The 21,461-nt window shown below is 39.2% G+C and overlaps 2 protein-coding genes across 5 annotated transcripts in view; one reads left to right on the top strand and one right to left on the bottom strand.

The window, feature by feature from the left end:
* Positions 1-5,697: 5,697 nt before the first annotated feature.
* Positions 5,698-10,704, bottom strand: mrps17.L (mitochondrial ribosomal protein S17 L homeolog). 2 transcript variants are annotated; one of them, XM_018244837.2, is made up of 3 exons: positions 10,605-10,623; positions 9,300-9,444; positions 5,698-7,172 (listed from the first exon to the last, which is right to left on the bottom strand). In XM_018244837.2, exons 2-3 carry the CDS (start codon positions 9,420-9,422, stop codon positions 6,870-6,872), a joined length of 426 nt encoding a protein of 141 aa, XP_018100326.1. In that variant the 5' UTR covers positions 9,423-9,444; positions 10,605-10,623; the 3' UTR covers positions 5,698-6,869.
* A 4,276-nt stretch (positions 10,705-14,980) lies between these two features.
* The window catches only part of LOC108708338 (merlin), a 56,670-nt gene continuing 50,189 nt past the window's right edge, over positions 14,981-21,461 (top strand). For all 3 annotated transcript variants that reach the window (XM_018246936.2, XM_041582258.1, XM_018246937.2), the window contains exon 1: positions 14,981-15,601. The gene's annotated coding sequence lies outside the window, so the exon portion shown is untranslated. The remainder of the gene's footprint in view (positions 15,602-21,461) is intronic.

Raw genomic sequence — 21,461 nt, forward strand, 5'->3', positions numbered from 1 at the left:
CGTATCTACACGGTCACTAATTGTTTGCATGTGTGCTTTCAATTTTACATGGGGTGTGCGGTGTGTGGCTTCCTAGAGCAGGAAAAGTCGTTAAAGGAGAAGGAAATTCCCTGGGCGCAAAAACCCTCCCCTTCCCCTGTGTTGCCCCCCTCCCTCCTCCTCCCTGGCCTACCTGTCCCGCTGGGCAAATGCCCCTAACTTGTTACTCACCCCTCTGCGCAGGTCCAGTCTATGGAGTTCACAGGCGCCATCTTCTCCCAATCGGTCTTCTTCCTGCTTTGACCAGCGCTTTTGGCGCATGCGCAGTAGTAGCATTTCACCGGTACGAATCTACTGCGCATGCGCCAAAAGTCACAACGTTTTCCGATTTCAGTTCGTGACTTTTGGCGCATGCGCAGTAGATCCGTACCGGTAAAATGCTCCTACTGCGCATGAGCCAAAAACGCCGGTCAAAGCAGGAAGAAGACCGCTTGGGAGAAGATGGCGCCTGTGAACTCCGTGGACTGGACCTGGGGCATTTGCCCGGCGGGACAGGTAGGCCAGGGGGGAGGAGGGGCAACACAGGGGAGGGGGGTGGGATTTTTGAGCCCAGGGGGTTACCTTCTCCTTTAACAAGTGAGCGTTCGGTTACTTACAAAGGCAGGTAAGCATTCCTCTATGCTAGGGATATATGCAGCACCTACATTTGTGAGCAACATTTTTTAAGAATGAACACACTAATTATCTGATGAGCACCTTGAGAATTCACTGAGAATTGAAATTACATCCATTCAACCAGATATTGATACATTAGTTTCTCAAACACAATGTCAAAAATCTCACTAGGTTTACGATACCCTCTTTTCTTTTACAATAAAATAAATCAAAAGTTAGCGTTAGTGTTTGTGTGTATTTCAAGTGTGGCCCCAGAACATTTTTCTTCTTCCAATGTGGAAGGTTGGACACCCCTGCAGTAGACTATGCAAAGTTAACAGCTGATTGGTTAGTATGGGTAATTACAGGGCTGCAATTTAGCATTTACTTTATGTTTCTATATCAGCCCCTTTTTCTCTGCAGGCATAGTAATTTGTCAAGAAATAGCATTTTTGTTTTTGATTACATTTTATCTCTTTAAAAAGCAAAAGACAGTGCGTGGATTGGGATGAGTAGAATTCAATGGTCAATATATTTTATATATACCGTATATACCGTATATATATATATATATATATAGTAATCTGTATGTTAATTGTCATCCATACATTGTACAGTGTTGTGGAATATGTTGGTGATTTATAAATACATAATTATTTAATGTTCACAAGAACTACTACATGCAGTATTTTGGTTTGGGGCCCTTCCAAAACCCATGCTCCAAAAAAGCAACACCTTCCTAATCCAACTTCCTTTATTTACCACCTTATTCATCTGAATGACAGATGGAGCTTTAATGCTTTTAACACTGCATGGACTTTTTTCTTGGGATGTCTTCTGTAGTGAAAGGAACAGTTTTTTGTGTCCACAGGCTCTGCCAGGTACACCCAGTTAAACAAAATCGCACAACAAGAAAAACAAAAATCGTTGGTAGCGGACTCAGGTAACGTAATCAATTTGTCAAAGCATGTCCTTACACAGAATGAATTGACATTACTTTCCCGTGGCTTAAATTATGTATTGGATAATCAAATTAACATTTTTTCCACTGTTTTGGACAAATTTATCCGACTACTTACTTTGAAGAGACACTTTGCAATTCCATCGACAACCCCGTCTCTGGGGATAATCGAGGACGTTAATTCATCGTTAGAAGTGCCTGATGTCGGGACATTTATTGCTAGTAACCCCCTTTCTTCCTCAGTATCCGAGGCCTCAGATCTAGAGACGGTGGTTACTAATAATGCTTCCTCTTCCTTACAGGCTCTAAATTTTGATTTTGGTGATGTATGTGCTTTATTTAATTTACAGGATTTACAGGAAGGGGCTGAGGCGTCAATGGAGCCAAGGTACAAAGTCAGACATACAGACTTTAAGAAAAAATCAACCTATTACCCAATTCAATCGAAGAGCCACTATATTGAACTCTTTCACAAATTGGTACAGAGAGACATAGAGGGATTATCGGTTCAGGATATACAGATAGAGGGCCCAAAAACTACCACTAGGAACAAGAATTTAACTAAAGGTGAATCCATGGCACTCACTGCCCTCCGCTCCAATAAAGATATCATTATCAAGAACGCTGATAAAGGGGGGGCCGTGGTTGTCATGGATACTGCAATTTACGTTCAAGAGATTAATAGACAGCTAGGAGATGGTAATACCTATGTCAAATTACAAAATGATCCAACTGAGAGATTTAAAACAATGTTGCATGCACTCTTGGATGATGGCCGTGAGGATGGAGTTTTGAATCAGTCTGAATTTGATTTCCTTACTTGTTTCCATCCCGTGATTCCCATTTTTCACGTTCTCCCAAAAGTGCACAAATCCCTAATAGATGTTAAGGGCAGACCAATTGTGGCCAGCATAGGCTCTTTAAATGAAAAACTTTCTAAATACATCGATAGACTGCTGATGCCCATTGTGGAGAAACTTCCTACCTTTCTGAGAGATACAACTATGTGTATTAACATTTTGGAAAAAGTATACTGGAAAGATACATACAGATGGTTCAGTATGGATGTAACAGCCCTTTACTCGTCTATTGAGCATCAAGCGGGCCTTCAAGCCATTTTGTATTGGTTAACGAAAGAAAAGAGGTTTCCAGCCACACAGAATGGGTTCATACTAAAATCTATAGATTTCTTACTGCATACCAATTACTTCTATTTTGACGGGGTTTTTTATCTTCAAAAACGTGGTGCCGCGATGGGTGCCTCGTTTGCCCCCACATACGCCAATCTATACATGGGTTGGTGGGAGCGGCACCACGTCTTTGGAGACATGAACCCCTTCCGTCATCACATAGTGCATTTTTATAGATATATCGACGATTGTATAGGTATATGGGACGGAGACGAGCTGTCTCTGTCATTGTTTATCAAGTATTGCAATTCGATAACCAGAGAGATACAATTTACATATGAAACTCATATTAACAGTATCCCGTTTTTAGATATTAGGTTCATAGCTTCTAATCATAAAATTGGGACAAACCTGTTCCGCAAGCCCATCACACGTAACACGTTATTGCATGCACAGAGTAGTCACCCGAGGTCCTGCCTACGGGGCATACCCGTGGGTCAGTTCCTTAGGCTCCGCCGAATATGCTCCACGTGGGTGGCTTTCCACGAGAGAGCGATGGAGCTTTGGGACAGATTTTTGGAACGTGGTTACGATAATGATGTAATTAGAGAGGCCTATGAACAGGCTGTCTCAAAAAATAGAACAGATTTATTGAAACATTCCCGACAGCGGAGCAACCCCAATATCCATCCACATGGGATTGGTGCTGCACAAGATTCAGGTATACGTTTCTCCATGGTTCATAGTAAAGAGGCGCATTGTGTACAGCGGAGTGTAAGACGGCATTGGAATGTTCTGCTACAGGATCCCGCTTTGAAGGACGTTCTAGATCAGTCCCCCTCGTTTGTTTTCAGGAAAGGAAAATCACTGGGCTCTATCCTATCCCCTAGCCTTTATAGATCTAATAGTCAATATACTGATTCGGCTTGGTTAAGACATAAAGGAAACTATAAATGTGGTCGAAAAAGATGTAAATCGTGTTTGGTACTTAATGTTTCAAAGAGTTTTTGTAGTAGTATCACCAAAAAGGAATATTCTATTAAATGTCATTTCAATTGTTGTACTAAAGGCATTGTCTACCTGGCAACTTGTGCATGTGGTGCACAATATGTGGGTAAAACCACACGTAGGGCTGGGGTTAGAATTTTGGAACATATATCAGCCGTCAATAGAGGAGATAAAAAATCAGCGATCTCTAGACATGCCATAGAGAGACATGATGGGGTATCGTATTTCACATTTCAAGTTATTGACACCCCCAAAATTAATGTTAGAGGAGGTGATAGGAACGAAGCCTTATTAAGGCTAGAGGCTTATTGGATTTTCGAATTAAAGACCATTAATACGAGTGGAGGTCTTAACCAAGACTGGGAACTCACTTGTTATTATTGAAATGAGGCCAATTATGTCCGATGGATCGGATATTTTTCTTTCTTTTTCTTTCTGTTGTTTTTTGCTTTTTGTTTTCGTTTTTGCTTTTGTATTAACTTTTTATTAATTTTTCATTAATTTTCGATATAACACTTTATTAAATTTTGCCTTACAATAATTTTCTTTGGTAACCTCCACTGCAAGTATCTATTAGACCATATATTATATTATGATATAAATGTATATTTATACTCCATCTTGTTAGCCATGAAAGCATGTAACTTGAAGTTGAAACATATAATTTATTTTGACATATGATATGCATTATGTACGAGTTTATTCAACATATTTGAGCGAGACACACTTCCAACTCTGTTAGAGAACCGATCATGGGATTTAACCATGATGGGGTTAATGTTTTTACAAGGGGTGTGGTATCTGTTGTTTTAAATGTTACTCTTGTCGGTTACAATGTAGCTTTCTGAGGAAGTGGTTTGTCCACGAAACGCGTCAAAGCCATGGAGCCGATGGGCTCACTATGCTCCATTGTTATATTTTAATCATTTTTCAATAAACGGATGTTTTAACCTGCTTGATGCTCCGTGACTACGAAAATTTGCAGGTACACCCAGTTAACCCTCTCTGTAAATATACTTCTGTACCCAAACACCCTCCAAGCTTCTCTCTCTAATTTTGGATCACCTGTAACAATCCCAAATATCACACTGGGAAAAAACATCAGATCAGGATGAAACAAATATAACTTGTGTCACTAGTTGACACTTTGAAGGACAGGGGAAAAATGATGTTACTACTTGTGTGTGGCTTTAGGATAAAACAAAGTGCATTTTTATTAGCAGGTTTTATCTCATTTTATCCATGAGAAACTCACCACTTAAGGGTGAAGACACACAGTAGTAGTAGCATTGTCTCAGTATCTATTTTTCGTAACCACAAGTAGCTGCTACTAGTAAAAAAATGATGCAAAGGGTACGAGTCTTCAGATTTTTTTCATCAAGGCAGAGTGAGTAAACAGTCTCTTTGCCCATAGTCCTAGCACATGTTTACTTGCATAAGTGCAGAATGACTATTAGCCCATAATGGCTCTTGAGCAGATTATATAGGAAGATGTTTTATAGGGCTTTTATAGTGGTTTTCCATCAGGAAACAAAGGTTATAAAATACATTAAAAAGTTTTTATCGACAAAGCTGCAACCATTTCTACTCAAACCCACTAGTGAGCATTCTATTGAATGTTTGTTTGGCAAGTTGCTTTTGAACATCAAGCAAGATGACAAGGTATATTATATTGAGCACTGTGAAGTCATGGTGAGTTTTTACTGTTCTCTGAGAATGACTGCAGGACAATTAGTGGTATGCGTAAGCTATAGTTTGGCACATGGACTCAATCATGACTTTTTCACTGCAAGATAACTTTTATTGCTACTGCCTCTGCCCTAACAGGTTATGATCACTGACAAATCTTATACCACTTTACGCTTATTTACTAGGTTGTCCCATACTTTATTACTGCTAAGCTACACAAAGTCCACTAGAATATCAAATGAAAAAGGTTGGCACAAACTGGATCACTCTCCACGATGTAGTTAAAAAATTTATTTATTTAGAACAGCAACACCTGAAGGCTTAAGGTGTGAGCACCTGGATCCCCCAATGCACTGGGTAAGTTAAACCCTCATAAAATGTACAATTTGGAGCTTGAAGCACTATACAAATTATTTATATAACAAAGTCCACTAGACTTCCTTTATCAGGGAGAATTGGCAAGTCTTTCTACAGTATGATAAAAACAAAATTACATTGTGATATGATAGTTATAGATGTATTGACTAATATAATAAGTGTATGCTTTCTGAACATTACAGTTTCTGTTACAAGCAGATGATCATGTAGCAAGAGCGGGCTCTAATATTTATTTGCTACTATCCGCACAAGGAGCTTCTGAATTAGCAGGCCAAGTTGCTAACAAAATCATGATGATGTGATTCCCACAATCTTAATAATACAGGCAACATGTTTTATACTTTGTTTTCTCCTTTAAAATTCTGCATATTTGCAGGTACCCCATTGCTCATAATGTTACCAATATACTAACTGCAATATAGTTCCTTTGATGGTTGATTGTTTATTTCACACAAGTATTGATATCAAGACTTTGGTGTTGCATGTAATAAGAGTTAATCATGAGTTTCTGTTACAAACATTGTGTTATGACGGTTTGTAGAAGCTGCTGGATGGAGCAGTCATGTAGCATTAGCCTTCTTATATGTTTCTTGTGATCATTTAACAGCCTCAACTACATATCTATGTCTTTACAGTGTTGTAATGTGTATACGGAGTAGTGGCCACCAATCAGAGAGCAACAGAGTAGCTACTTATGTGTGATTTTAAATTGCTGCTTAAAAACCCTTCAAGTCACATTTAAAGAAAAGTACTTTAATAAAGAAGTAAGTGACAACTATACAGTGTTTTGGAAGAGTCTATATAGTTTCTTTGTGTGATGTCCGAAAAAAAACATCCTGACCAAACTCATTGTATTTATACTAGCAAATGTCTTACAAGCACAGGGAAATGTTGTGCAGTGTTAAAACTAATGTTGTTTAGTTCTTTGGGAAAAGAATGTTAGGACCATACTTGAAGCAGTGCAACATAATTGGTAGCCATAGGCAGTTCATATGCCATAAGCCAGTTTCCAGTCACTGCAGTTCATTTAAGAGTTGTTTTAAGAAGACAGTCAAAATAATTGCAAAACCTTAAGAATCCACTGCTTTGTCTTCACTTGCAGTGGCTGTAATATCCAGACTCTGAAGCTGTTCATTAAGATTTGCAACATTTGCATCTTCATTGGCTGTCAGACTATCGAGGAACACACTTCCAGCACATCTACTCCCAGTTAGGGGATCTACCACTCTCCCCACTTTGAATACAATCTCAGATAGTTCATGTTTCACATGTTTTGATCTCCTCTCTGGCAGTGCTTTTAACAACACTATATCTCCGATGGTGCACTGCTGTTGTGCATCATGTGCAAAGTAGGTCTTTCTCTTGTTGTAATACTGAAAGAGGAAAAACATGCTCATTGTTAGGACAAATGTATGGCATAATATATATATATATATATAGTGTATCTGAGGATCAGGAGAATTGCTTTTAATGGCGATAAATTAATTTATAAACTATTCAATAGACAGACAGATCAATACAAGTGGTAGGTATCTCAGTAGGTAGTGATGGCCATTTATCTAGGAAATAAGTTGAAAAAATAATCATAAAAATAATAAAAAAAATGTTTGTTGTCTGAATGTTTATCTTTTTTGTGAACAAAGGTGTTCTCAGTAAAAACAAAACTTTTGTGAGTTTTTTTTTACTTTGCAAATTATTTCCACGGTTAGCTTTTAAACACTTTAACAGTGAAATAGATTTTTTTTTATAGCAGAGGAGGAATGTAGAGAGACCTATGAAGTCTTTTTGATGGTACAAGTAAATATTCTTAGCAAACAAATCTTGTTGAAATCAGTATTCTTGAGTGGTGCCTATTTTAACTGCCAGCATCTGCTGAAGGCAAAACATTTACTCTTACTTTTCTTTTATTGTAACATAGTTCCTAAGCATCATACATTAGCTGTGATGTAAGAACTCAATTTCAATTGGAAAAGTACTGAATTATTAAACAAACTAAATGTTTTGGGTTGAATGAGGGAGTCAATACACTATGTGTGTTTCCTAGCCCTAAAGGTTTCACATAGCAAGTAAGAAACTTATTTTTATAATAGATGCAGTGTTAAGATCTTCAACTTAAACTCAGAAAATTAAGATTAATGAACATGTACCTAACTGCACAAACTTCCCTCTTACCTATTTATAGGCAGAGGGTTCATAGAACTTTTGCTATAGGAAATAAAATTTTGCTGCTAAATCGTGCAAGATAATGCCTACATTAGAAATCTACCTTTATGTGCCAGAATGCTATCCCTGAATATTTCACCCAAGCCACAGACAGGAAAAACCAGGGACCTGGAAAACTGCACAGAAAAAGCATATGTAGATATCTAGTATAGGTAAATCTAAAAAAAAAAAAAACAACTGGACTTGCTGAGTAATCATTGAAGACGTTTCACTACTCATCCAAGCAGCTTCTTCCGTTCAACTGACTGGTGTGGGAAGTTCTCGGCATATAAACTCTTCCACTAATCCAATCACAATGGCAAATTGTAACTCTTCAAAGAGGTGACATCTGAAAATTCACAGAGGTGTAGATTCTGTGTAGTTACTGTGATAGGATTACCAATGTGTCATGTCATTCTTCAGTTGAACTGAAGAAACTGCTCGGATGAGTAGTGGAACGTCTTCAATTATTACTCAGCAAGTCCAGTTGTTTTTAGATTTACCTATACTAGATATACCGTGACCTGTAGTGATGTGCAGGTCAGGGTTTCCCTGACCCGCACCCGACCCTAACCTGCCCTGCTGCCGCCGCGCTTCTGGGGTCCTTTTATAGACCGCGCCGCAGCTCCGACGATGACGTCACAAAAGGGGCGGGGCGAGCAGACGCGAGACTATAAAACTGGAACCCGGCATTTGAAGGTGGGGAGAGCAGGAGAAGAGCTCAACCCGCACCCGCCCACGAGGAGCAGTGCGAGGTCGACCTGAACACGCCCGACCCATGGGTATCGGGTCGGCCCGCACATCACTAATGACCTGGATGAATGAAAATCTTCATAATCATATGTAGATACATGCAGTGTTCATTCAGAGGTGTGCAGTGTACAGAAAAACAATAAGGGATCCCTTTAGATGGTTGTTAGTTTGTATGTAGGGATGCACCGAATCCACTATTTTGGATTCGGCCGAACCCCCGAATCCTTCACAAAGGATTCGGCCAAATACCAAACCCTAATTTACATATGCAAATTAGGGATGCGAAGGGGAAACCATTTTTCACTTCCTTATTTAACAAAAAGTCACGCAATTTCCCTCTCCGCCCCTAATTTGCATATGCAACTTAAGATTCGGATTCGTTTCGGCCGGACAGAAGGATTCGCCACAATCCAAATCATGCTGAAAAAGGCCGAATCCCGAACCGAATCATGGATTCGGTGCATCCCTATTTATATGTGAGTAAAATAAAACTCAGATTAAGTTGTATTAACTTTGTGGAAATTAAATGGATAAAACAGATTTACCTTTAATAAGTAAGGATCTAGCACCAGCCTGGTCACTCTGACTTTTGCAGTCTTTCTCATCTTTGTTCCAATAACTTTCCCTACAATCCATTTGGCATGGACTGCAGCTCGTATGGCTGACATCACAACAAAGGAAGTGGTAAATCTATATAAAACAAGGAGAAAAACACCATCTGAATTAGAAATTTCATCAGAAAACCTACTTTCAGGTCCAGTGTAGTAACAGAAACGATACTAATGTATCGATTTTAAAAAACTTACAGCAATTTTTCTTAGTCATATAGAGAAAAAAAAACTTTAGTCTATCAATGAGAGGGCTGATGATGAATATAGGAGTTTAGAAAATTGAATGCATTGGTGTCGGCCAGTAATGTAACTAGAGGGGGGCGGGCCCTGGTGCGGGACGTGCAGCCGGGCCCCCCGTACATGATTTTCAGCCAGCATTTCAGTGGCGCGCAAGCTGCCGGGGGGTCCTGAGGGGGTGCGGGCCTTGGGCTGCTCGCACCCCCTGCTCCCCCAGTAGTTCCGCCACTGGTGTCGGCATGTAAGATAAAGGATGCAAAAATATCAAAACCCTTGTGGCAAGTCATATCTCAGTATACCACTCAGCAACACATCCAAGCTAAATATGAAACCAGAATTTCATAGTCTATTTTTTATCACTTATGTGGGATCAGGCAGCACAGTTTCTTGAATGTTCTGTGCCTTTAAAATGCAGATACTATTAGAATGGAGCTATAAATTCCAATCTGCAAACACCCCAAGTATAGGTTAACCATTTGAATGCCAGAGAGGAGAACAAAACATGTTAAACATTAACTGAGATTGTATTCAAAGTGGGGAGAGTGGTAGATCCCCTAACAGGCAGCACAACTTCTTGAATGTTCTGTGTCTTTAAAAAATGCAGATACTATTAAAAGGGAGCTATCAAGTATAGTTTAACCATTTGAGTGCCACAGAAAAAAAAACTATAATTCCCTCATATGCTTTAATATAGAATTGTGCAGCTGATTATAACGCGAAACAAAATTCTAGAATTTAGAACTTCCAAATAGCAAGTTGTCCTGTTTCCCTAACTTTAAATAGGAAATGCAAGCAATAGTAATAGACCCTGCAGCACGCCAACACCAGGGGCTGCATCATACGACGGTCAACTCAATCCACACACAAAACTAAAGGTGATAGATGAATCTGCAAGCAAATTGCATATTAAAATGTCCTGCCAGCTGCTAAACGAACACACTTGTTAAATGTATCAACACGTATAAAATATGAATTAAAGTATACAAAATTATGGGATAATACATGGAAAACCGGAAGGACAGGAGCCCAGCGCGTACGTACAATGACAGGCGGAACACAGAAGTCAAGTGCAACCAAAGACAGAGTAAAGCACACGCTCTTTCAAGACATGCAACTACTTCCGGTTTGTGTCACCTCTATCGGCAGCACGTGACCCAGGAGAGGCTTCATCTAGTCTTAACTCTCCTTGTCCTGGACAATTTCGAGTCGCAGTTAATTTACATCCTGCCCCCTGGCGGTAACTTCTAAGTTTTTCCCACGGGTAGTTATATATTTCATATTTTGGAAAGTGTATACATATACATACTGTCTGTAATACAATGTGCTAACAGGAAAGAGTTGCCTGATTCGTACAGCATACAAGCTATACATGTTGACTTTAAAAGAAATCATGAACTGCGTGAGAGTTCTCTGGTCTTATCCACTCACACTTGATACACTGGCAATTTAGTTGAGCTATCCCTAAACTTACTGAAAAGTCATGTGGAATGCTTGCAGCTGAAACAGACATATAAGAATAATACATATTAATGTATTATTGGTGAATTAACTGAACTTAGTAGGGTTTTGCCATTGGTTTTGACCTGAACAGTTTCGATTTTATAAGGGCTGTTCCAGTCACAACTTTTTTTGTTTCCGAAATGTTAGGAGGTATGAGTGCGCTGTGGTCTTATTACTCACATTGTCTACTTGGGGACTTGATTTCAAATGCATTACAAACTTAAATGCTAATAGATAGTGTAGGAAGTTAATTATTCAAAGGTGTATGTTTGTTAGGTGGGGCTACTAGAGCTCCTGAGCTAAGTATAAGTGCACAGTAGTCTTACTACTCAGTCTAATTGGTTGCTGGGGGACTTGATTTTAAATGCACTACAAACTTATAATGCTCACAAATAGTGTAGGACTCACATAAAATGAGGGGCCTTGAGGTGGCACGTGAGCTTACATATTTTGGCCAAATTGTGGTGCTAACACCTCATTTTTTGTAATAATCATTTTTAAAAGCAAACAGTGCACTGACAAATTATTTCTTTGTGTACAAATATTGGCTTTTTATCGTTTTCAGCAGCTGGTCAACTCCAGAGTGTGGGTTAGACTGAGCACTTATGGCAGTTGCTCAATGCCACAAGGGTGAGTTAAGCTGGCGATAGACACAAAGATCCGATCGTACGAATCGAGTGTTATATTTAGAAGCTAACGTTCCATAGTAAGATATACTATTATCACATATTAGGTACAAATAACATAATCCATATTTAGCTAGACCATTGCTGTCCAATTGTGTCCATATATTTGGGCCTGTTATTCACTTTTTTCAGGGTCAGGCTGGGCCGGCAGGACACCGGGAAAAAAGCCAGTGGGCCCCGCTTGCCCAGATCCACACCCTGGAGGGGGGCCCTGAGGCAGAAGCCCCAGTGTGTCCTGGGCCCCCCAGTCTGACCCTAACTATACTACATGTTTGGGAGGGCCAGATTATGTTTAAATTATTATGTAAATAAGTACCATTTGGACACATCCAGTCTTTGACCTCCAGTTGGACAGCCCTAAAGCAGTGGTGTAACTATAGAGGAAGCAGACCCCCCGATCACAGGGGGGCCCGGACCATGGGGTCTGCTTTTTCTACAGTTATGTGGAACCCCCCTTCCCCAGCTGCACTCTTACCTTTGGCTGGGTAAAGGGGATTCAGCTGCTTTGATGCTGGGCGGGAGGGGCAAGCACTGGTAATTGGAGGGGGGGTGCAGGCGGGTTGGGGAGTGCAGTGCGCAAGGCCCTCAGAAGATTTTTTTTGCAGGGGGCCCACTGCGCTGTAGTTACTCTACTGCCCTGAGGTAAGCCATATAATGTGTCAAACCAGGATTTATAATTGATTAGATCCATCCCAAATTCTGAGTTAGCTTTAGCCCAAGGGCCTTGTGCAAACCTATCAACACACTTGTTAACAATGAGAGTGTTGTTTTTGCATTCTTGGGTGCACTGAACTCAGATATCCCACTAACAACAGTTCAGTACTGGCCTGAAGAGCCAGACAACCCCACAACCAGAGCAAGCAGCTCCAAACTACAGTAAGGCCACCTTCCACGGACACCATTTTAATAAAATAATTCACAATTGTATAAAGAGTCAGAGAACCTGCAATAGAACACCATTATGAGTCTTTGCACATGTCCCATTTGAGGCAAAAACTCCAGGGACAGAAGTAACAACCCTTGTGGACGTGGCTGTGTCTGATTCTGCTGTCTCTACCCTGCTCTGCATAGTAGAGGGTTATGAGAAATTTCGCAATAAAATCCACTAAAATGTCAGCTGTACCACCTAGCAATATAAATGATTTGTGGATGGCTATAGAAGGTGCAAACGAATTGAAATTCGCTGTTTACTAAAGGTGCCAGGGCAAAATATGGTTAGTAATTTATGGCTCTTACAGACGAGCGTTTTTACCTGCGCTCTCCTGCGTTCCGTTTTTCTGTGTTCAGCCGCAGGGGAGCACAGGAATAGATGCATTACATTTTTTCCAACGGGGCACGTGTAGGCGCCGAACGCAGTTTGAGACGCAACATGCTGCATTTTTCCTGCGTTCGGCGCCTACACTTACACAGTTTAATCTCACTAAAAATAACTTACACAAACAAGTATTTTTAGAAAAAAAAACAGGCCAACCTTTTGATATAAAATGCAAGAAAACAGGGGAAAGCACCTTATGTACCACTGTGGGAAAACTTAATGGGCAGGATATAGAATTAAAAATTCACTGTATACTTAAAGCAAATATAACAATAATATGTTAATTGTTGCATATACAAGTAGCAATATATAAATAAAAATGTACTGTGGAAGAATGACCACAGAGAATGGTTTTGCCATTAATTTCTCCCCTGTAGGAGATGAAAGCTGCAAGGGAGAGAATGGTTTTTCTGTTTAAAGTATTTTGCTAGCTGGCTCTGGAAGCTAGAGTGTCCGGGAAGGAACAGGTAATCCATTCCTGTGGTCCAGTTCATATGTTGGAGTACACTTTCTACAGGAAGGTTGTCCTGTGGAAAGGTATTTAATTCTAATGAAAGTGTTAGGAAGGTCTCTCAGAGCAGGGCACAGAACAGGAGAGGTTACCTGTCTGTGTTAGGAACTACCAGAGGGGCTGGGGTGCTGGGGAGTAAAATAAAATTCACATCAATTCAAAATTCGACCTGTGATAAATCTGCCACTAAATGTGTAGCCTTACAGAGCATTTGTTTTTAGATGGGGTTAGTGACTCCCCATTCAAAAGCTGGAAGAAGTCAGAAGAAGAATGGCAAATAATTCAAAAACTATAAAAAGAAAAAATGAAGAACAGTTGAAAAATGTCTTAGAATTGGCCATTCTATAACATTCTAAAAATTAACTTAAAGGTGAACTACCCCTTTAAATAATCTTATACGTTATTGATTCTAAAGAGCCAGACAGCTGAAGCAACAACTTTAGGGCTCTTACAGACGAGCGTTTTTACCTGCGTTCTGTTTTTCTGCATTCAGCCGCAGGGGAGCTCAGCAATAGACGCATTACATTTTTTCCAATGGGGCTGTACTCACACAGGTGCGTGTAGGCGCCGAACGCAGGTTGAGACGCAACATGCTGCATTTTTCCTGCGTTCAGCGCCTACACACGCCTGTGTGAGTACAGCCCCATTGGAAAAAATGTAATGCATCTATTCCTGCGCTCCCCTGCGGCTGAACGCAGAAAAATGGAACGCAGGGGAGCGCAGGTAAAAACGTTCGTCTGTAAGAGCCCTTATGCTCACAGAAGATGCTTACTGATTGAGCAGAAATCTGAATATGCAAAACAGTGTTATGATTTCAAATCTTCAAATCTTTGTGAAAATTGTTTATATTTGGCAAAGTTAAAGAATTATGGTTTCTGTGCATAAATATAAAATGGTAACTGGACAGTTTATATGACTGCAGAACAAAATATTGATGTGTAAAGCACTTCATAACTACAACTTGGAGCAATAAAAAAATTTATATTTTCAAGAGTTCTGGTTTCTCTGCATTCTTACATATAACTGTAAACAAGGCAAATGATATGATCACAATAAAAAAATCTTAATTTAAATAAGACACAACTTGTTTACCCCATAAATGATGATGAAAATATATTGCAGTGTACTCCATGGAGAAAGTTGGAAAAATGTGGGTGGTACTGTTCTGTACATATTGTACAACTTTACTTACAGTTTATCAGCCAGCACTTTCTACATATATCTATATGAATATACCTCACGAGGGAAGCACTCCCCTGCACATCTGTGCCTTACCTTTCATTCCATTTAGAGTTACACTTTGTTTGCTCTTCCCACATTGGCTATCAGTTCTTCCAGTAAAGGCTTGTCTATTGTGTCACACAGGATACCTCCTTCATAGCAGCTTACGTGCAGGGGAAGCTGTAGAGAAAGGTGTGTGAATATGGATACAAACAGGGATCGTTCTTAGAACATGACATGTTTTTATTACACTTGGATTACAAATGCTGATTTCTGTGTACAATTCTTTGGAGGGATTTGTGTATGATCCACAAAATCAGATGGCAACACAACTATGGATACCTGTAAATGGCAGTAGTGCTTCAACAGTGGAGATATTGTAAAAAAAATCTTTGATTTTGTTGCAGATCAAAAACTTTCTAGTCAGACCATTCCAGAGGGATTGAAAAGGACAGCAGTTTAACGTAAGATAGTGTTGGCTGATACACCTGACAGAGAAAGGAAAACATACTGCTTTTCATCTGGTAACACAACACGCTTTGCGTGCATCAACAGTGGAGATATTGGAAAAAAATCTTTGATTTTGTTGCAGATCAAAAACTTTCTAGTCAGGCCATTCCAGAAGGATTGTAAAGGACAGCAGCTTAACGTAAGATAGTGTTGGCTGATACACCTGACTGAGAAAGGAAAACATACTGCTTTTCATCTGATAACACGATTTGCGTGGTCGAATGGAGAAGTCTACAAAGTCACATACTGACAATTGGTAAGAATGTTCTCTGCAAGATGTGTGGCACACAGATTTTCTTTTTGGTTGTATGTTTCAGCACTCTAGTACTTTGGAATAATAAGCACACGTGCAGTATCAGCATAAAATAAGTGAATTTCCAAAGGGTTTGCAGTCTGAGGAAACAGAAATGTAACTTTTTAGGTTAGTGTACAACATTATATTTCTGCTGAGATTTGTAATGTAATCCTTTGGCTCTGTGTGTGTCTTTATATTCCCTTGGTTATAATATTTTGTGGTGCAGAGTACTTACTAATGTACTTTTACTTTATACAGTTTGCTATAAAAGGGGTTATCTGTCAATTAACACCTATAATGATTTTTAGGTAAGATAGGTATAACAGTTTTCATTGAATAAACCAATATCGCAGTAGCGTAGGTATGCTATTATTGAGGTTTACTTTTAGAACATAGCTATAAAACATTGTTAGCATTTGTTTCATGAAAAATATTACTTATATATTGATTTATGAGAAAATGTATATTGCTATTTCTTATGTAATCTTAACATAATAACAAATGTCTGAATGAAAGCATGAAACAGGAGGGTGATTTAGAAAAGCTGTTTGTTGACAGTGTCTTGAGACCTACTGATCACCAGCTAAAGGTCTATTGGTAGATCCGTATCTATCTTTTGGGCAGAAACGTAACTAGAGGGGGGCGGGCCCTGGCGCAGGATGCGCAGCCGGGCCCCCCTCCGTACACCCGGAACTGGCGGCGCGCGAACTGCCGGGGGCCCTGAGGGGGTGCGGGCCCTGGCCCGCTCGCACCCCCTGCTCCCCCAGTAGTTCTGCCACTGCGTTTGGGCATCCCTGCTGTATATCTATAATAAGCAAGTACTCACACATACAGATTTAAAGTAGATAGCTCCTTTTTTTTTTACAGGAGATAGGCTAGTAATGGCAGCCACTGCCATAAAGACATTTTCCTGCTCTGGATTTTTGTAGATATTCCACTATTTTACCAGTATGTTCATTTGCTTTGTATGTAATACATAAACTACAACCTACTATCTACCTTTATTTTTAATGATCATGCAGCAAAACATTTTTCTATGAGTAGAAAATAGAAATACTGCTTTATTTTTGAAGTTGGTTACATTTTCCTGGGACAGTAAAAATTTGTCTGTTTTTGGAAAAGAGGAGAAACCAGTGCTTGTCCTGGATTAAAATATAAAATAATAAAAGTAACTCTAGACAATATAAAGTAAAATAGTCAATGAGAAAACAGACTGAGCTTAAAAGTATGCTCTGCCTTATCTTTCTTTTCTCCTACAACTTTCTTTTCTACTGCCAAATACGGTAGTATACATTACTAGCTCAGCCAACTTGTTGAAAACTGGCTGAAGCTCACTGGCACAAAGAAGCTCTATGGTCACCATGATGATGGGGATAAGTAGGAAATATATTATCAAAAAACGCTCTGCTCGCTTGGTTCAGGAAAAGGGCGCAACTTTCCGCAATCAGGTCACCGATATCCTGATATCTATAACTCGATTTACCACTTGATAAAGGGCATATAGGCCCGAAACATGTAGGGGCCGATTCACTAACTTCGAGTGAAGGATTCGTAGTAAAAAAACTTCGAATTTCGAAGTATTTTTTGGGCTACTTCGACCATCAAATGGGCTACTTCGACCTTCGACTACGACTTAGAATCGAAGGATTCGAAGTAAAAATTGTTAGATTATTCGACCATTCGATAGTCGAAGTACTGTCTCTTTAAAAAAGACTCCGACCCCCTAGTTCGCCATCAAAAAGCTACCGAAGTCAATGTTAGCCTATGGGGAAGGTCCCCATAGGCTTGGCTAACTTTTTTTGATGGAAGGATATTCCTTCGATCGTTGGATTTAAATCCTTCGAATCGTTCGATTCGAAGGATTTAATCGTTCGATCGAAGGAATAATCCTTCGATCGTACTATCTGCGCTAAATCCTTCGACTTCGATATTTGAAGTCGAAGGATTTTAGTTCCTAGTCGAATATCGAGGGTTAATTAACCCTCGATATTCGACCCTTAGTGAATCAGCCCCGTAGTGTACAATCAGTCGACTAATAAAAGGATAACACAGCATTAATTTGCTTGCAGAGTGCTCTCCTCATTTCCTTATAAATCGAGGTATGGGGATAAGCTGATACTTTTATTACTGGTATAGAGCTTCAACTTTAGGCATGCCTTCAAGGGTTTCATAGATAACTCCTCTTGGACTAGTATTCAAGACAAATATACAGCCAGCACATATAATTGTACATGAAAGGTTTGAAAGGTTTATTGAGTCATAAAAATTAATGCAACAATTTGGGGGAGGGAGCATTCCTATCATGAAGTGTAGGTACTCTTCCAATAGAATGAAAAAAGGAAAGAGAGAAAGAATCTCCTGTATTAAAGGACCTACACCTGGACAAGGCAAGGAAAATTACTAAAGCCTTTCTTGAATCCTATTGCAAAAAACTAGAGATATACAGTATTATTTGCCCCTATATGATATTCAGCCATATTAAAATTACATATTTACCACCAAGCATAATATGCTGTACATATGTAATTTTATATATGTCTGAAAATTGTTTGCTATCTTGGGCATATCTATTATGTACCAGGGTACATAGATAGTTTTCTGGCTATTATGCATCACGATTGTGGTGTTGTGACATTATTTGACGAATTATGGAGTCCATGATTACCATACTATTAAATACATGACAGAATATTGGTAGTCATATTTTGTCACAGAAAAAAAAAGGAATACACAAGCAAAGATCACATTGCTCTACATATTTTCAGTGAGGCTGAAAATGTTTTCATGAACTGGGGAAATAAAGAAATAAAAAGTTGTTAGAGATAATTTCCATTCACTTCTATAAAAGCTATTAGAGCTTTTTGCCTTTTTTCATTAAAGGAGAAGGAAAGTCCAAAGTGCCAAATGTATTTACTTACCGAAACCTCGGGGCAGAGCTCCTATCAGCATAAAACTGCACCGACCCGTGGTTATTCCAGGGAGCACCACGGATCGCTCCTCTTCCAACTTCTTCTTTCTTCATGCGACTGCGCATGCGCATTAGAGTGAAAAGCCAATCTTTAACTAAAAAGTCGTGTTTTTCATTCTAATGCGCATGCGTCTTCCCCGGGAAATTTAAAGAAAGAAGAGGCCGGTAGAGAATTGCTACGTGGTGCTCGCTTGAATAACCCTGGGCAGGTGCAGTTTTCTGCTGATAGGAGCACCGGCCCGAGGTGCCTAACATTTGGCACCCCCAAGTGGCAAACAACTTGTTTTCTCCTTTAATAAGCCCTGATTCAAGGTCACAGAAAATATTCATGCAATATTTGCTTTCAAGTTTTTTCAAATTTTTTTTTTCTTGACTGAAAAAACACAATTTTTTATAAAACTGCCCCACTGCATCATGGGATATGCCACAAAATGCAAACACAACAAAAGAACAGTGACATGTAGCACGTCAATTTTTGACACACAATATCAGAGATTTGGGGGCTTGCCAGCTTTTACACTACTGTGCCCATCACCACCAGTAGCTAAACATTAAGCTTGCTCCACAATAGCTCATTGAAAGAGCAAGTGACATCAGATTTTTTTTTGCCAGACCTAACCTGGTGCTTTAAAAAAGAGGAAATTGAAATCCCACGGCTCATATAGAAGGCTTTGGAGTTTCATTTCAAAGGGTGTTGTATGTCTAGTCAAGTTACGTGACCCTTATCCACATCTTTTAATCAGTAAACCAATAAAGATAAAAGGAGAACTATAGCTTTGAGCAGATAGCCTAATATGCAGATACTTATATCCGGGCCCCGGGCTGCTGTAAGTTGCCATAGACAGTCACTATTTATTGGGCTGGTGGGGGGGGGCTGCTTGGGCCTCTGTGTACTTGGAATGCCAGGTCCTAATGTGAATCCCAATCCGGGCCTGCTTATATCTGTATCCTACTTATAGGTAGGAGAGGGGGATGTCCCCCAGTCTGCCCCCCTCCTTAAAATATAGAAAGTATATACTATTGCCTGCATAATTGTATTTATAAGTGTAGTCTTTATGCTGCCTATATTTGCAGAGGTATTCTCTAGACAGTAATTACAAAAGAACAACTATATTTCTATCAATAGTGCTGTATTTATTGCTTGTGGTCTACAAAAGATTCATCTAATGAGCAAAGCAGTGTAGCATTCCCAGATCCTAGAAGCCAATTTACATATTGTCTGCAGATTAGGTAATTTGAGGGTTTGCCCACAACATTTTTTAGTAGCACAAATAAGATGGACAAATATTTCCTTAGTACAACAAGTACGTTGATACTTCTAAGCAGCAACAGTCCTATTTCGTATTACAGAGGTCATGTAATAAGTTGCATAAACAACAAACAAATTAGACAAATAAATAGGCATAACATAGGCAACAAACAAATTTATTCCTCTGAAACCAGAACCGACTTGGCCAGTGGAAGTCTGCATATACTGTATATAGGAAACCTGCTCTCAGTGCCTCAGCTACTATTAGGACACGTTATTCCATAAAAAAATACAGATATTTAACTCATGTTCTTAAACTGAACAAGCTAGTCCCCACACTAACCGGTTCCTACTTCCTAGACAGAGAGCTCACTCACAGCCTCTTCCCTTTTTTCCCTAGGGAAGACTCTGGGGCTCATTTATCAACACTGGGCAAATTTGCCCATTGGCAGTTACCCAGAGCAACCAATCAATGATTAGCTTTTTAAAGCCAGCTGCAAGTAGAACAATGAATACAACATTCTGATTGGTTGCCATGGGTTATTGCCCATGGGCAAATTTGCCCAGTGTTAATAAATGACCCCCATTGATTCCAGCATCTTTGTTGGTTCCTTTAGCCTGAGTGTACACAGCCCCTGTAATTCTCTCCATGGGGCAGATTTATCAAAGTGTGAAATCAGAGCTCACCACAGAAAAACTCACCCACTGTTTTTTCCCATGGGAATTTTAGAAGCATATTTATGAATAGGTGAAAAGTGGGTGAAAAGTTCAGCATTTGATAAATACACTTTGCACCGTGACACATCAGTTGACTTCACACATATGGGTGCTCAAAGGTTTGATGCCTCAGGCAGCACTGGACCTAAATATGCTAATATATATATCTCAATTAAGCTGCATGAATCCATATCTGTAGCAAAAAAGAAGGGTTTATTTAATGTTTAAGTGATTCTTTGCAGACTTACGGTAATTAGTGCCAGGTCCCAAGTGTTCTGGATAACAGATCTATACCTGTATATATATTTTTATTTATTTATATAGGTATGTTTTTAATTTCAATACATTTGGGCATATTACTTCTTTAAAAGTGTAATTCATTCCTAAAAGGAAACTGTTAACATTAGCATAGTTGTATTAAAATATTTTCAAACTGTCTTTTAAGGTGCATTGTAAAGTAGTAGCTAACATAATGTACAGTAAGTAACACTGCTTGTTTTTAAAATAAAAATAAACTAATTAATTAGTGATAATTAAATATTATTGGTGTATACTGGCACTTGTTGTGCTTATTCATCTGTATAATATTTAACTCATGCCTACTCTTATTTGCTTTCGAGGTGAAGAATAAATAATGCATGGATAAGTTGTTCTTTTCAAAACTAGAACATGCTTTAACTTGTAACTGAATGAGATGACTCAATGGAACCTTTTTGCTAACTTGTTAAAGACAATGACATTTCAGCTCTTACTGCAGGACATCATCAACAAATACCTGTTGGTACACTTGTTTTTAGGTTTAACTTACATGGATAATCAAAAAACATTTTAAAAAGACGTTTTCATTTAGGTAGATTTTTACTTTTCGTTTGGAGTGTGGTAAATGT

The sequence above is a fragment of the Xenopus laevis genome, chromosome 2L (genome assembly GCF_017654675.1).
Source record: "Xenopus laevis strain J_2021 chromosome 2L, Xenopus_laevis_v10.1, whole genome shotgun sequence".
Taxonomy (NCBI): domain Eukaryota; kingdom Metazoa; phylum Chordata; class Amphibia; order Anura; family Pipidae; genus Xenopus; species Xenopus laevis.